Source organism: Bison bison, unplaced genomic scaffold, assembly GCF_000754665.1.
Source record: "Bison bison bison isolate TAMUID 2011002044 unplaced genomic scaffold, Bison_UMD1.0 scf7180017864182, whole genome shotgun sequence".
NCBI lineage: Eukaryota > Metazoa > Chordata > Mammalia > Artiodactyla > Bovidae > Bison > Bison bison.
Genome location: NW_011494754.1, coordinates 541,433 through 558,440, shown reverse-complemented (window position 1 = coordinate 558,440; position 17,008 = coordinate 541,433). Strand labels below are relative to the sequence as shown.

The 17,008-nt window shown below is 39.8% G+C and overlaps 2 protein-coding genes across 14 annotated transcripts in view; one reads left to right on the top strand and one right to left on the bottom strand.

Annotated features, from left to right (window-relative positions):
• SLC17A1 (solute carrier family 17 (organic anion transporter), member 1) overlaps positions 1 to 17,008 on the bottom strand; it is a 240,445-nt gene that overhangs the window by 16,933 nt on the left and 206,504 nt on the right. For 10 of the 13 annotated variants that reach the window (XM_010843484.1, XM_010843485.1, XM_010843471.1 and 7 more), the window contains one exon: positions 1,321 to 2,265. The gene's annotated coding sequence lies outside the window, so the exon portion shown is untranslated. The remainder of the gene's footprint in view (positions 1 to 1,320; positions 2,266 to 17,008) is intronic. The other 3 variants (XM_010843475.1, XM_010843481.1, XM_010843472.1) reach the window with 2 other exon arrangements.
• SCGN (secretagogin, EF-hand calcium binding protein) overlaps positions 9,023 to 17,008 on the top strand; it is a 53,476-nt gene continuing 45,490 nt past the window's right edge. Inside the window, exons 1-2 of the mRNA XM_010843460.1 lie at positions 9,023 to 10,457; positions 11,304 to 11,374. Of these exons, the coding sequence (XP_010841762.1) occupies positions 10,376 to 10,457; positions 11,304 to 11,374 (153 nt within the window). The 5' untranslated portion in view covers positions 9,023 to 10,375. The remainder of the gene's footprint in view (positions 10,458 to 11,303; positions 11,375 to 17,008) is intronic.

Genomic DNA, 17,008 nt, shown 5'->3' with positions numbered 1-17,008 from the left:
CACAATTCTGTCCATGACAGGGGCTGAGCATACTAATGCTTCAGCTCTGCCTACCCAAAGAGGGATACACTCTGTACACTTTCCTACTGCATGATAAGCTCAGTAGGGCAGATTCTACTTATGATGGGGAAGCCTGTGACTGTCCAGTTCTTCCTGCAGCAGGTAAGTACCTTTCATTTGGAAACTGGAAAATATTAGGAAGTCTGTTGTGCTCACATCTTAGCCACATCCTCCATTCTAGCTTTTATCAATAATAAGGCTGGTATTTTTATCTTCACTTGCCTAACTGCATCTTACTTTTCAATTGGGAGGGGGAAAGGGGGAGGATTACTTAATGAATCCCTAAAACCAACAAGGCAGGAAGCTAGAAACAGGACTTTCCTCTAAAAGCACACTGTATTTTATATCTAAGTTGTAGTTCCTCCTGTCTATCTGGAGAGAAGCCCCTCGGAGCTAGGGTTTTAGACACTAAATACATTTATGCTTGAAATAAAGATTTTTTTCATTGATCACACTGCCATTTCTTTTAGAGCTATCATAGAAATATTTTGTATCCAGCTTTGCTTTGTATCAAGGATATTATCAGTCCAAGTGATGTCAGTAAAGCAACTGAAATCTCTCCAGGTAAATATTGATGTAGCTCTGAGCTTCCTAAAAAGGCAAGCTTCTCAGCAGTGCTTATCATCTCATGAAGTACAATCTGTTCAACTTAGAGGCAGATACCCCATAAAAAAACAAATGAATCCCTGTTTTGTTTATTTGAGGGGCTTGTTAAATCTGACTCTCCCATGGAGTTTTGGGTAGGTTTCCAGGAAAATATTAAACTTTCCCTGACAATAGACTTGTTTTCTTGATATTTTCCCCCCAAATGCATTCATTCATGGGAAGATACCAGCTTAAATTAAGTACATTAGTTTAGAAGGCTAGTCTTCCTGTGTATGGACAAAATTCTTCCTTTCCTTAGAAGAGCTCCTTCAGCCCTTCCTTTCCTTAGAAGAACTTCTTGGGCCCTGCTGTGTACTTAGTGCTGGTTCTGGACATGGACAATACACACTCACCCTCAATCCTGTGCTCTAAAGCCACTTTGTTGTTGTTTTAGTCAATAAGTCATGTCCAACTCTTTTGTGACCCCTGGACTTAGACCGTCTGGCTCCTCTGTCCACGGGATTTCCCAGGCAAGAATACCGGAGTGGGTTGCTGTGCCCTCATCCAGGGGATCTTTCTGACCCAGGGATCAAACCCACGTCTCTTATGTCTCCTGCACTGGCAGGCAGGTTCCTTACCACTAGTGATACTCGGGAAGCCTCTAAAGCCATTTACCTTTCTCTAAATGGATAACCCCATTTTCCCTGAGCATAAGCCTTGGCAGGCACGTTGATGTGCACCCAGAAGCATCACAGGTTGGAGAGGACTTTATGTCCAAGAGGCCCCAGCTGAAATGAGAAAGACACTTGAAGAAAACAAACCAACTGAGTGAGGCCCTGTGATCTTCATCCTTTACCCAAGGAATTGAAAACCAGAGTCATGTGTTAACTGTAATTATAAAAGAGATCCTTCAGGATGTAGAATCTTTATTGCATAGTCCTTGGTTGGTCTCTTAACTTGCCCAAATGCCAACATGTGCCCAGTGTTGGGCCTGGGAAACTGGAGGCAGATGACATATGTCAGTTATTTTCCCTCTCCCTAACCTTCTGTGGACATAAAGAAAAGGACACAAGTCAGCAATCCTGGGCAATCTTAGGCATCCCATCTCTCTGGGTCTCATTTTTCTCAATCCGTGTTTTCCAAATTTTCTGGATGATTAGACTCTGCTGAGTAGTTTTGAAAATACAGATTCCAGGCTCTTGTTCTAGGGATTTTAATCTATCAAGTCTGGATACAGGTCAGGAATCTTTATATTTAATGAGCACTCCTAAGCCAACACTATGCTTAGGCAAAGTCTAGAAAACACTGAATTAGATGCTATTAAAATCACTTTCCCCATCTACCAGTGGAAGTCTTAGGTGGATCATTTGAAGTCATCATGAGAGTTGCTTTCAGTCCAGCCCTTCCCATCGTTAGCCATTCAGAGGACCTAACTGTGTGGAGCACACTGACGTCACTTTTTCCTAGTGGGGGCTCTGTTAATAGCAGCAATCAAGATACCATTATTAAAAGCCCAGATTACCTGGTAACTACTTATTCCTTCTGGCATCTTAATCCACCAGCTGGTTTTATTCAAGTCTTCAAAGCTTTGCAGGAATGTTTTATCCTGTAATAATAGCTCTGAAATTCAAGGATAACAAAGATGAGAGACTGTTATGCATACATCATTATTCATGCTTTTATAAGTATGTGTGACAAACACACTTTAAAATTTTCTCTTCTCCTTTACTTTTGTTTTAGTTTCAGGCTTCTACTCTGTACTGTCAAAAAAAAAATACCACTGGGTAGAAGAATTTTATAAAATTGAAAAAAAAAAAAAAAGAAAAAGGAGGGAAGAAAGAAGGAAAGAAGCAGCTACATCAAAGCTTTTCACCACTGTAAGCACTGAGATTTAAAAAACAAAGTTTCACACTTTTTAATTTAGCATTTATTTGGAGAAAAATGGAATTCTTGTAAAGAATCTTGGCATTAAGAACTTCTTAATGATTCCTGTTTTTAATAATGTAGATAATATATGCTGAGTGACCCACACTTTCAGACAAATGGTGAGTTTGTCTCACCATATGGTATGTCTCACCATACCAACAGACTTCAAAAAAAGTGTTATTAAAAGATGTACTCTAGGAAGAATAAAATTAATCCTAGATGGAAGTTGTGAAATACAAGAAGTATTAAACAAGCAAAAACAACGACAAGCATATAAGAAAATCAACACAAATTTTGGCTAGGAAAAAAAAATTCTGTGGATTAAAAATACACTTAAAAGTAGAGAAGAATGAAAGATAAGCATACAGAAGTCAGGAAAAATAAAATAAATCCAAATATGTCAATAATTATAATAAATGAAAATAGCTGAATATTCTATAGATACATCAAGAACACACAAGGTGATGAAACTAAATGGAAGGAGAGAGCTACTTCAAGCAAATACTAGCAACAAAATGCTGATGTGCCTGTATTAGTATTAGATAAAATAGATTTTAAAAAAGCAAAAAAAAAAAAAAAAGAGAGAGAGAGAAAAGTCATTACATAGTAAAAGGATCAATTCACCAAGAAGTAATAATAATTATAAATCAATATTCACATAGGGACATTCTCAAAATACATAAAACAAAATAAAACAAAAAAGGAAATAACTATAGAAAGAACAAATTCATCATCAGAATTTTAACATCCATCTTCATAATTTTTAAATGAAGGAGGCAAAAAAATCAGTAAATATAAGTGAATCTGAACAGCATAATTATCATATTTAATTTAACGAACATACATAGAACACCTCACCCAAAATTGAAAAATTTACTTTTTTAAAAGTATACCTGGATAATTTATGAAAATTACTTTACAAAGGACCATAAAGCAAACCTCAGCAAATAGTAAAAGATGGACATTATAGACCCCATTATCCATCTACAAGGCAATTAGATTAAAAATCTGTACTGAAAAGATAAAACCACATGTATCTAGAATTTAGGAAACATTTTAATGCATGTGTCAAAGGATATGATAGTGGATATCAGAAAAAAAGGTATTATTAGACAGAAACCTAAAGCAGTACTTAGAGGGACATTTACAGCTTTGACATGATTAAATTAAAAAGAAAGCTGCAAATTAATAAGTATCCATATAATCAAATTAGGGGAAAATGCTTATTAAAACAGCAATGTCTTGTGAATGAAATTTACAAGCCATTTGGGAAATATAGTCTACTCTGTGTGATCACCTGGACTTAGCTACAGCTATCACTGATTCAGTAGGTACTAAGCATCAGACATGATACTGAATGATATAAAACCTCCATAGTATTTAGGAATATAAACTAGAGGGGGAAGAACTGAGAAACAAAAAATATTAAAGAGCTGCACTATGTTTTTGTACTATTTAATTTGTAATATGATACTCTGAATAAGCAGAAAATACTGTAGTCTCAGTTTATTTTAACAGATTTGGAGATTTTGAAGAGCTGGCTTTATTTTACAAAGTCTCCTATAATTTAGTGACATACAACACATTAAGAAAATGCAGGATTATATGGTGCAATACAGAAATATTTAGTCACTGTTAGCAATGGCAATACAGATACGGACAGAATGAAAGGACAAAATAGGTGATTAAGTAGTTAATCCCAATAGGGGATTGTAAGAAAAATAATGGAGACTCATGTAAGTTAATGATTACTTGAGAAAGCAGGCTTGCTTAGCAACCAATCCAGGCAACAGTAGCACAGGACATGCCCCAAAATAAAACAATGGCGTCATGAGTCCCACATCCTGCCCAGTGAGCTCAGTAAGTTAATGATCCCTAAATGTTCTCTGAACACATAAAAAACAATCACTTGTGGACCAGCTTGACCACCCAGCGGCAAGAAGACGCCCCTGCTCAACCTGGAGGAGGAGCTGATGGAAAGAAAAACAAAGGTCTTTCTCCTCCTCCCAACTTTTCCTTTGATTATAAAACTGTGGTCCACTAAGTTCTCAGAGCACTGTTTCTCTCCCACTTGTTAGTCTCATAAGCGTCCTAGTCTAATAAATCACTTCTTATCTACTCTTTTGCCCTTGCTGAACTCTTCTCTGCACTGAGACATAAAGGACTATGGTATGAGAGCTCTTCAGAGCACCCCCCCTGAAATGATACTAATTAATTTCAACAACACCCTTAAAATGATGTCATTCAAGAAAGCTTAATGACATGGAGAGGCATTCATAATAGTGAAACAAGCAAATTACAGAGCAATGTAATCCGATTTTTGTACACATTAAAAAAAAGATTGGAAGGATATACACTAATATCTTATTCTTAGATATCTCTGGGTGGTGAAATTATGGGGGAATTTTTATTTTATCTTTATAATTAGAGTCTGTATTATTCCTGTAATTAAAAAGAAACCATAAAAGGTATATATCTTTAAAAAGCAGTAACTCTTATTTCCGGCATTTTCTTGCTGTCAGATTTCTTCTAGTTGACTTTTTTGTCCTTTGGAGCTGGTGTAGCATCAAACCAAGGCAATCTCTTTGAATTCTAAGGTCTACTATACAGTCTGTGAGATGTCTCCCATATTTGAATGTTTAATAACTCTTGGAAGACAATATCAAAGAAGGCATTGTTCATATTTCCCACTAGAAAGTTCATTTTGAGTTTGTAGAAAGATTCAGATGTTCTAACTCAAAGTTTAATGCATGCATCAGGGTTAAATAATTGTTTGAAATTAGAAACCACTGATGTTTCTTGTGCAACTAACCATCAATTAGCTATGCTAATGAGAAAAGCAGGAAATGATTGCAGGAGAAAATGAAATCAGCAGGGGTAAAAAAGAAAAACAACTCACTGCAGTCCTTTGTTTCAGCCATCAGTTGTTAAAACTTACCACAGTGACACAGGCATTTTTTTTTTTAAAGAGATGGAGTATTAATAAAAAATAAAAAAAAATTAATTCCTTAGAAGTCTTTCCCTTTTCCAGATTGTCCTTCAGAGAAGCCATACCCAAAGAATAAAATGACCAAAATATAAGCAGCAGGAAACTTAGAGACAAAAGGCTAGTTAGCAATTCTAATCTCTAGGGGAGTTTTTATAAAGTATCAATGCAGAGTCCTTGATGCAGACCATTTAAATCAGAATCTCTGTGTAAAGGGCTAAATTAATCTATAAGTTGCATAATTTATATCTCGAGTTAATTCTAGCTGTTTTGTATTGGTACCCTGAGTTCTCTGGTTGGACAGTCAGGGACTCAGGTAAATCACCTTTGGTTGGTTCACCTCCATTCCCATCACTCCAGTCCCAGGCAGAACATTTTCAGTGAGAAACTCTTAAAAGTGACTTCTGCTGATCCAGGATCTTTAGATACCTTCCTAATGACTCTCTTCCCTGTCAAGATCTGGAATTTTCCCAGAAGGAAATCTTTACTTGAGAGAATGCAAAGTATCACTGCCATGGCTGCTATCTGGATACAAAGAAAATGAAAATAAGTCACTAAATGGAAATTGCAACTCCCCAGAGAGCTCCACATGCCAGGCTCCTGGAAATTGGTCTGAGTTCCCTTTGTTCTTCAGTTCCAAGAACAGCAGACCTTGTAGTTATACTTCTTTCTCTAGATATCACTTTTACAACTTTCAAAAACTGTGTTTGAATTACATGCTTCTGTAGAAAGTTTTAAAGTAGAATTACAAATAACAAAATTAAAATCTTCCTCAATCTAGAGATAAACATTTACATTATTAGTGTACATTCTTCCATTTTTTTTTCTGTGTGTAGAAACATACTTATTTTAAAGGATTGGGTCATGAAATATGTGCGTTTTTGTAACTTTTTAATCTTAAACCTATGTTCTAAGCATTTTTTTGTGTGTTGAGCTTCAAGTTTTCTGTGTATGCAACAAAGCCTATCGTTGTGATTCACCATCATTTATTTAACCATCCACTATATTAGACCTTGATTATCACATCTGACATTTGCCTTGTTTTCCCTTTTTTCCTATTTACCAGAAACCAAGATCAGTCACAAACCTGGTGAGCCCATGCTTGTATTTCCTGACTGATGTTTGACACTATATCCAGCAGTTTCCCAGGACCACACATGATATGAAGATATATGACACTAACTCCCTTAATCTATCCTCCTGCTTTGCTCTCCAATTTTGGTATCTAACACTTTCCCCAAGAGTGATGATATTGTTTTTCCTCCTTTAGCCTAAACTACACTCCTCAAAAATCCTGAAGTTTACATCACCGTCTTCCACATGTGTGTGCAGGGAAGAGTCATCATTTTATTATCTAACCCACGCTGAATGTGTACTCTGTTTTCCATACTAAGAGGTGCATATGTATTTTTTAATTTAAACTTTATGACAGTAATACAAAACAAGTCCTACTATTATCTCTATTCTGCAGGTTGAAAAGTGAGGCTTCTTTCGAGTAATTTGACTAACATCACAGCTAGTAAGAGGCAAAACTGGCCCTAAACTCAGACCTGTTTGCTTCTAAATAATTTATCATTATTATTAACATCCATATTTATTCAAATTTTCTTATTTTTTGCCTAATGCCTTTTCTATTCCAGGATCCTACCCAGGATACAATGCTACATTTAATTATCATGTCTTCTTAGACTTCTCTTGGCTGTAACAGTTTCTCAGACATGCCTTATTTTTTCTGAGCCATTAAGGAAAAAAAAAAAAAAATATATATATATATCACCTTGTACTCTATAAGACCATAGCAATTACAATTTATTGTGTATTGTTAGGGCTTCCCTCATAGCTCGGTTGGTAAAGAATCCACATGCAATGCAGTAGACCCTGGTTCAATTACTGGGTTGGGAAGATCTGCAGGGGAAGGGGTAGGCTACCCACTCCAGTATTCCTGGGCTTCCCTGGTGGCATAACTGCTAAAGAATCCACCTGTAATGTGGGAGACCTGGGTTTGATCCTTGGGTTGGGAAGATCCTCTAGAGAAGGGAAAGGCTACCTACTCCAGTATTCTGGCCTGGAGAATTCCATGGACTATAAGTGTCTCTATAAGTGTCTTCCAGTTGCGCTATTTCAAATCCTAAAAGATGATGCTGTGAAAGTGCTGCACTCAATATGCCAGCAAATTTGGAAAACTCAGCAGTGGCCACAGGAATGGAAAAGATCAGTTTTCATTCCAATCCTAAAGAAAGGCAATGTCAAGGAATGTTCAAACTACCATACAATTGCACTCATGCTCAAAATTCTCCAAGCCAGGCTGCAGTGGTATGTGAACCGTGAACTTCCAGATGTTCAAGCTGGATTTAGAAAAGGCAGAAGAACCAGAGATCAAATTGCCAGCATTTGCTGGATCATCAAAAAAGCAAGAGAGTTCCAGAAAAACATCTACTTCTGCTTTACTGACTACCCCAAAGTCTTTGACTGTGTGGATCACAACAAACTGGAAAAATCTTAAAGAGATGGGAATACCAGACCACATGACTTGCCTCTTGAGAAATCTGTATGCAGGTCAAGAAGCAACAGTTAGAACTGGACATGGAACAACAGACTGGATCCAAACTGGGAAAGGAGTATGTCAAGGCTATATATTGTCAACCTATTTATTTAACTTATATGCAGAGTACATCATGTGAAATGCCAGGCTGGATGAAGCACAAGCTGGAATCAAGATTACCAGGAGGAATATCAATAACCTCAGATATGCAGATAACATCACCCTTATGGCAGAAAGTGAAGAACTAAAGAACCTCTTGATAAAAGTGAAAGAGGAGAGTGAAAAGTTGGCTTAAAATTCAAAATTCAAAAAACTAAGATCGTGGCATCTGGTCCCATCACTTTATGGCAAATAGATGGGGAAACTATGGAAACAGTGAGAGACTTTGTTTTGGGCTCCCAAATCACTGCAGATGGTGACTGTAGCCATGAAATTAAAAGATGCTTGCTCCTTGGAAGAAAAGCTATGACCAACCTAGGCAGCATATTAAAAAGCAGGGACATTACTTTGCTGATAAAGGTCTGTTTGGTCAAAGCTGTTTTTTCTAATGGTCATGTATGGATGTGAGAATTGGACTATAAGGAAAGCTGAGCACCAAAGAATTGATGCTTTTGAACTGTAGTGCTAGAGAAGACTCTTGAGAGTCCCTTGGACTGCAAGGAGATCAAACCAGTCAATCCTAAAGGAAATCAGTCCTGAATACTCACTTGAAGGACTGATGCTGAAGCTGAAACTCCAATACTTTGGCCACCTGATGCAAAGAACTGACTCCTTGGAAAAGACCCTGATGCTGGGAAAAATTGAAGGCAGGAGGAGAAGGGGACAACAGAGGATGAGATGGTTGGATGGCATCACTGACTCGATGGCAAGCTCCGAGCAAGCTCGGGGAGTTGGAATGATGGACAGGGAAGCCTGGCATGCTGCAGTCCAAGGGGTCACAAAGAGTTGGACATGACTGAGCAGCTGAACTGACTGAACTGAATAAGTGTCTGCAGTTCTCACAGAAACCTTCTGAAGCTATTAAATCCTCATTTTATAGATGAGAAAACCGAAGCTTAGAGAGATGAAATCCTTTGGTGCAGGTCACAGAGCTAATAAGAGCTGGAGCTGGGGTCCTAACCTGGAACTGTCTGATCAGGAGTGTCATATTCTTTTAAAAAAAATATACTAGTTTAGGTGGCTTATGCACACATGCTTTTAAAAAATAAAACTGAATGTTAATATCAGAGTTAGAATGCCATAAAGATCTATATTTATTCTAACTTTATTACACAGGCTCAGTCTAAAGATTTCTCAACAAAAAGTTCTAAGCCTATGGCCCAAAGCCAGCAGTGTCAGTCAGTTTACTATTTCACAAAGCATCCAGTCAAGTTTTGAACAATTCTGATCATTAGATCTCTGTGCTCCTTGAAATGGCTTTTGTCCTTTGGTCTCAGGGTGGCCCTGGGGAGCCAGACACAATCATCTAAACTTCTACCCCAGAACTCTGCAGTTGGCCACCATGTCTCCCCCTAGAAAATCTTTTCCTGGAAGAGCACTGCATAGTATGAACTTCACTCAACATCCTAATATCCTTATTTAGACCACAGTTCCTTGCAGAATCTTTATTTAGATCCAAGTCTTTATAGTGCATTTTATCTCTGCAATGTGCATGTCCTATACAATCAGACCTCAGTAATTGCCTTTCAACAGTCTCCTTGCTTACTGGTAATCTATCACCACCATCACTATCACCCCTCTCTCCACCTCACCCCCACACTGCATTTCTAAATCATCAGGTCCAAACACCAACTCTTTAAATGGGGGGCTCTCTCTAGAAAACCCCTTGAGACACACGTTTGGAAGGTAGTGAAACTTAAGGGGGATGCTTTCTCTGAGTGTGACACACAAGTTAAAGGGAGTGAACCATGGACAGCCAGAAACAGCTTTCTCCCTGACTTCCCCATAGCGCTACAGCAGACAAGAGCTCCCGGGCGGATTTGCCCAGGACAAACAGCACGTGGGGCGGGGCAACGCACTAGGAACAGGGCGGGTTCTAAGCAGCTGGTTTCCCTGAGCAGTGTCTGCGGTGGGGGCTTGGGGACTGCACAGTGTCGCCAAGGCGCCAGCAGCCACCCTGCCAGCTACCCTCGTGCCCGCCCCTCAGACAGGTGCTCAAAGCAAATCAGAGAGCGAAAGAAACAAGCGAGGGTGTCAGACGATACAGTAAAGGAGTCTTGATCAAAGTTCTCTAGGGGTCCCTTTCCAGCCGGTGCCCGCGCTTCGTTGTCAGTACCATGGACAGCGCCCGTGAACCTACTCAGGGGAGCTTGGACGCCGCTGGCTTCTGGCAGGTCTGGCAGCGCTTTGACGTGGAGGGTGAGTAAAACAAGCCAACTGTTTAGTCTTGATGAAAGGACCTAGAGTTCCTCCTTCCCCGTACATCTTCCCTGCAGGAAAAGTTGTCTTCCAGCGCGGTTAATGCAATATACCTAACAGACATTTGGTATACTGCAGTTGTACATCTAGATTATCTTGTGAAAGTTCAGGGTGGGAGGAGAGACTTGAATCCCACCACTCTTTCCCAGTCTCTGTGTGTGTGTGGTGATATAGATATCATTGTATATATTAGAGGCTTGGGGACTGACACCCGGGTATCTGAAGTCAGTTCTGGCTTGTTTTTACTCCAATCTGCTCATTTTCACGCAGTGACTATCTGGGTAACCTCTTGTCTCTTAGAGGGTGAATTTTTTAAAAATCTAATTTCAAAAAGACACTACCCCCACTCCACCAAAAATCTATTCGAAAAGAACATTTGCTTTGCCGTCATTAATAAACATGAAAATATCTAAAGCATGTGTTTTAACCCTGAAAACTAACATTCAACACTTACATCTCTTAAACTTTTTGAAAACTGCAAAAACCTTGGGTTAGAGTTTATTCTAAAACTCATGTTTATTTGTGGATTAAAATTCATGAATAGCTCTCCTTTCCCAAATATTTATATGAGCCCCAGCACAAAGCATTTACTCTTGACTGTGTTATTTGCTATTCAAATCCATGTCTTCTAGAGTAGATGTTGCCACTTAGAGTTGTAAAAAATAAATCCATGGGGATTTTATAAATTTGAGATTGAAAACAAATTTAGATATTAAATGTTAATTACTAAATGCCACGTTATTATATGTAAGTGACTATTATTTATGTACATCTTTTTGCATTTAGAAAAAGGTTACATAGAAGAGAAGGAGCTTGATGCTTTCTTTTACCACATGTTGACAAAACTGGGTGTTGATGTAAGTATATTTGTGCCACTAAGCATTAATTTGTCTCTCAGTGAGTTACAAAAAGCATCCAAGTCGTATGTTGATTTGTACAATACGTATTAATCCCATCTGACCTCTTTTCTTCCTTGCATGCAATTTTTCTCCCTCTCCTAGCAACATAGAGGGATTTAGGTAGGTTTTATAAGAGGTTCAACTGCAGCATTAGATGTGCTGGCCACTGACTTTTACTGTGACATCTGTCATCCACTATTTCAACTGTAAATTAAAACAAATCTGTTTTGAATGTCTCCTTGGTTATATCTCTGCTAATGGGTAACTCACTTTGTTCAAAAAGGTGGAAAAGATGTTGAGAGTGTTAAGGTGCTGAGTGTTTAAGTGCATTGGATATTACTTGGACAGCAAACCACAAATAAATCATTTAGAATAATTTTTTCCATTATTCATTGTTAGAAAAGTTTACAAACTTATGAAATGGTAAACCAGAAAATAATAAACATACTCAGAGCCCAAATATAAATGTGAACCAATCTATCCAGCATCTGTATCCTTCCCTGATGGTAAATCTGGCCTTGAGAGAGGCAGATTAACTTTTGATGAGCCCTCTACCAAAGCAGAGGAGAAACACACAAAAAGACGTGCCAGCATGGGGTTGGGGGAACCTGATAAAGATTCCATCGGGGGATGCATGGTAATGGGAGTAGCTCTGGAAACAGTAGCATTTAAAATGAATTGTGGTAATAGCTTATCTTCAGATATAATTGTTTACATGGAAGAGTACTGGAGTGCACGACACTTTCATGTCGGAGCCCAGTGAGGGGAACAAGCAGCTTGGAGATGGCGTTTCTGAGTTGGAGGGAGGGCAGTCAGCTCAAGATAAACAAGGCTGCCATCTGCCTCCAACAGACACACAGAGCTCTTATGCTGTCTCATTTTCAGTCCTTCATCTCAGGTTCTCTCATTTTTCTGTCCATTTCTGTTTCTTATTTTGTGTTTCATAGCTATCATCTTCCATCATCTCTTGCCTTTCTGTGATTTCTGTCTCTCATCTCTCTCACTTCTCTGGTCTTTATTTCTCACATGTCTCTCCATTGGTCTCTGTCTCTTTATTTATCCTTCTATCTTCAGTCGTTTCTCAAGCTCTCATGGTGCCTTTCTCGCCCTCTTTTTTCTTCTCTCTTTACTGTCATGTCACTTTGTCCTTCTTTTATCAATATAATTTTCTCTTTTCTCTTTCCTTCCCTTATTTCTCTGCCTCTCTCATTTCTGCTTTGCTCCCACTTTCTGCTAGCTCAGATGGTAAAGAATCTGCCTGCAAGGCAGGACACCCAGTTTCAATCCCTGGTCTGGGAAGATCCCCTGGAGAAGGCAATGGCAACCCACTCCACTATTCTTGCCTGGAAAATCCCATAGGCAGAGGAGCCTGGCAGGCTGCGGTCCATGGTTGGAAGAGTTGGACACAACTGAGCGACTATACATACTACTATAAATGCAAAGGTTCGTGGCATTCCAGAACCCACGAGTCTGATACCATTTTGTCAAACATGACAGGAGTATTTGAGGAAAACAAAAAGATGAAGGCAAAACCATTCAAAGTCTTAGAATAAACTGGATGGTGAAAAAAAAAAAAGAAACCCAGAGACTTGGAGAAAACAAGTCACACCTTGTGTGTGTGTGTGTGTGTGTGTGTAGCAGAGTTTTATCAAAGTAAACAAAGGGACAGAGAAAGCTTCTGACATAGACATCAGAAGGGGTAATGCTCCCCAGCCAGCTAGTCTTATCAAGGCCTTATATACTTTTTTCAGACCCACTCACACAACACACATCTTAAATTAACAAGATTAGAATTAACAATAGAAAGATCTTATCAGACCCACTCCCATAATATACCTTTTAACATGACAGGATTAGTCAGAAGGTTCTTGTTAAGGAGAAACAAGTCCTCGAGCAAGAACCATTGTTATACTGACTAAGACAAAGAAATGTAGAGAAGAACTTTTGTCCTTTTCTCCTTCTTGAGAATTCCAGACCCCTATCTCCACTTTAAGAGCCCCAGACCCCTTTCTCCTCCTCGGGGACCCCTGGCTTCTTATCAATCTGCCTAGGAATTGACTCTCTCATTCCCCCTTTTTCTTTGAGGAGAAATATGTTGCCACGGGAAAGGGGTATTTCTGTTCCATAACTTCTTCCTGCGGTTGAGGGGTGTGGTCCCTAAAATGTTGAGGCAACATTTTCTCCTAATCCTCATATTGAGGGTCTTTGATCGAGGGGCCCCAAGTAATAGTTGGAGGAGGTTATGGCACTCACAGGAGCTTGGACAACCATTTGTAACTTAAAAGCTTTCAGATGGTTAAAAACAAACTCAGTTTTACAGTTACAGATGTAAGGCAAAATAGCCGTTAAACCAAGTTAAAACCTAAACAAAATAAAAAGTCACGTTTTGTCCATAGTTAAGGTACAATATGTCATACCAGTCCATCTTAGAATTGTTAGATGTCATCACAGAGTTGAAGAAAGTCCTTTCCTCGAAGCGGAGAAACCCACCATGGGAAGTCTTCAATTGAGGAGGGGAGTGCTCCGCAGACCCAGCAATTATGTTGATTGTGGAATGCTTCATAGGAATGAGCCCAGGACAGGAAGGCATTGTCTTAAGGGTTAAACGGCAAACTCAGGACTTTTGGAGTCAGCAGAAGCAAGCCCACATAGACTCTCAGGCCCATCTCGTTTCCTGGATCAAACAGCAGCTTGTTTGACTCAAAGGCTGGGTCAGGAGTTAACCTCCCAATAATGTCTGTTGAAAAGCTAAAAGCTGAGTCACATAGTTAATTTTAAGCTTCAGGATCTATGACAATATATGTGCACAAAAACAGTCTGTCATAGAGACAGTCCCTTCTTCTTAGGGGCAGTTCAAGCCCTCATTAAAGCCATGGCTAAAACTTTAAGCCAACTGTCTTGTGTTTCCTGACTTAGCTTACACGGATGTCTTTTAATAATGTCATTAGCTTTTTCAAACTTTTTCTCAAGATTGGAGTCTCCAGGAACAGTGTGATATTCTACTTCTAGAGCTTTTGACACCCCTTGAGTTACAGCAGCTTTAAAGGCAGAGCCATTGTCACTCTGAACTTTAGAGTTTAAGATCCCACTTATACCATGAGAAGTCAGTACAGTAAGGTTTTGCCCATTCATTAACCTTGGGCTTTAGTGAATACTGCTTTTGATGTGAGAATAGGTGAGGGTCATTGAGCTTGATAATGACAGGAACAGCATTCTGTGCTTGACCCATGGTTTTTCCATCAGACCACACTCTAGGATTAACATTTTGTTCAATTAATGGGAGAGAAAGAGCAGGCTCCATATTCATGAAAACAGAGGCCTGGACCTTGCTCAGTATATCCCTCCCCAGAAGGAGTGAGGGAGACTCGAGTATGAACAGAAACCCATGAGAAAACAGCACAGTCCCAGTTGCCGCTTAAAGGATGACTGACATAATAATGTTTGGCTTATCCAGACAGCCCCATTTCGGTAGTGAATCAGGAGGAAAGTGGGCTAGGGGCTTCAGTGAGCACAGAAAAAGTTGCCCCAGTGTCCAAAAGAAATAGACTGATGGGCCCTCCGCAGTTGTTAATACCTGGGGCCTACACCTTGGAGTGCAATCCCTTCTCCAGTATGGTCCTTTGCAGACCAGGAGCTGGGGGTGGATTAGATGCCTGAGGGCAATCCCGCTTGAGATGTCCCTCCTTTCCACAGTAATAACAGTTCAGTTCAGTTGCTCAGTAGTGTCCGACTCTTTGTGACCCCATGAATCGCAGCACACCAGGCCTCCCTGTCCATCACCATCTCCCAGACTTCACTCAAACTCATGTTTATCGAGTCGGTGATGCCAGCCAGCCATCTCATCCTCTGTCGTCCCCTTCTCCTCCTGCCCCCAATCCTTCCCAGCATCAGGGTCTTTTCCAATGAGTCAACTCTTCGCATGAGGTGGTCAAAGTATTGGAGTTTCAGCTTCAGCATCAGTCCTTCCAAAGAACACCCAGGACTGACCTCCTTTAGGATGGACTGGTTGGACCTCCTTGCAGTCCAAGGGACTCTCGAGAGTCTTCTCCAACACCACAGTTCAAAAGCATCAATTCTTCAGCCCTCAGCTTTCTTCACAGTCCAACTCTCACATCCACAGATGATCACTGGAAAAACCATAGCCTTGACTAGACGGATCTTTGTTGGCAAAGTAATGTCTCTGCTTTTTAATATGCTATCTAGGCTGGTCATAACTTTCCTTCCAAGGAGTGTCTTTTAATTTCATGGCTGCAATCACCATCTGCAGCCCCATGCAATCCCCATCTATTTCCCATGAAGTGATAGGACCAGTTGCCAGGATCTTAGTTTTCTGAATGTTGAGCTTTAAGCCAACTTTTTCACTCTCCTCTGTCACTTTCATCAAGAGGCTTTTGAGTTCCTCTTCACTTTCTGCCATAAGGGTGGTGTCATCTGCATATCTGAGGTTATTGATATTTCTCCTGGCAATCTTGATTCCAGCTTGTGCTTCTTCCAGTCCAGCATTTCTCATGATGTACTCTGCATAGAAGTTAAATAAGCAGGGTGACAATATACAGCCTTGACGTACTCCTTTTCCTATTTGGAACCAGTCTGTTGTTCCATGTCCAGTTCTAACTGTTGCTTCCTGACCTGCATACAGATTTCTCAAGAGGCAGGTCAGGTGGTCTGGTATTCCCATCTCTTTCAGAATTTTCCACAGCTTATTGTGATCCACACAGTAAAAGGCTTTGGCATAGTCAATAAAGCAGAAATAGATGTTTTTCTGGAACTCTCTTGCTTTTTTGATGACCCAGTGGATGTTGGCAATTTGATCTCTGGGTCCTCTGCCTTTTCTAAAACCAGCTTGAACAGCTGGAAGTTCACGGTTCACGTATTGCTGAAGCCTGGCTTGGAGAATTTTGAGCATTATTTTACTAGCATGTGAGATGAGTGCAATTGTGCGGTAGTTTGAGCATTCTTTGGCATTGCCCTTCTTTGGGATTGGAATGAAAACTGACCTTTTCCAGTCCTGTGGCCACTGCTGAGTTTTCCAAATTTGCTGGCATATTGAGTGCAGCACTTCACAGCATCATCTTTCAGGATTTGAAATAGCTCCACTGGAATTCCATCACCTCCACTAGCTTTGTTCGTAGTTATGCTTTCTAAGGCCCACTTTACTTCACATTCCAGGATGTCTGGCTCTAGGTGAGTGATCACACCATCATGATTATCTTGGTTGTGAAGATCTTTTTTGTACAGTTCTTCTGTGTATTCCTGCCACCTCTTCTTAATATCTACTGCTTCTGTTAGGTCCATACCACTTCTGTCCTTTTTCGAGCCCATCTTTGCATGAAATGTTCCCTTGGTATCTCTAATTTTCTTGAGATCTCTAGTCTTTCCCATTCTATTATTTTCCTCTATTTCTTTGCATTGGTTGCTGACGAAGGCTTTCTTATGTCTTCTTGCTATTCTTTGGAACTCTGCATTCAGATGCTTATATCTTTCTTTTTCTCCTTTGCTTTTTACTTCTCTTCTTTTCACAGGTATTTGTAAGGCCTCCTCAGACAGCCATTTTTCTTTTTTGCATTTCTTTTCCATGGGGATGGTCTTGAT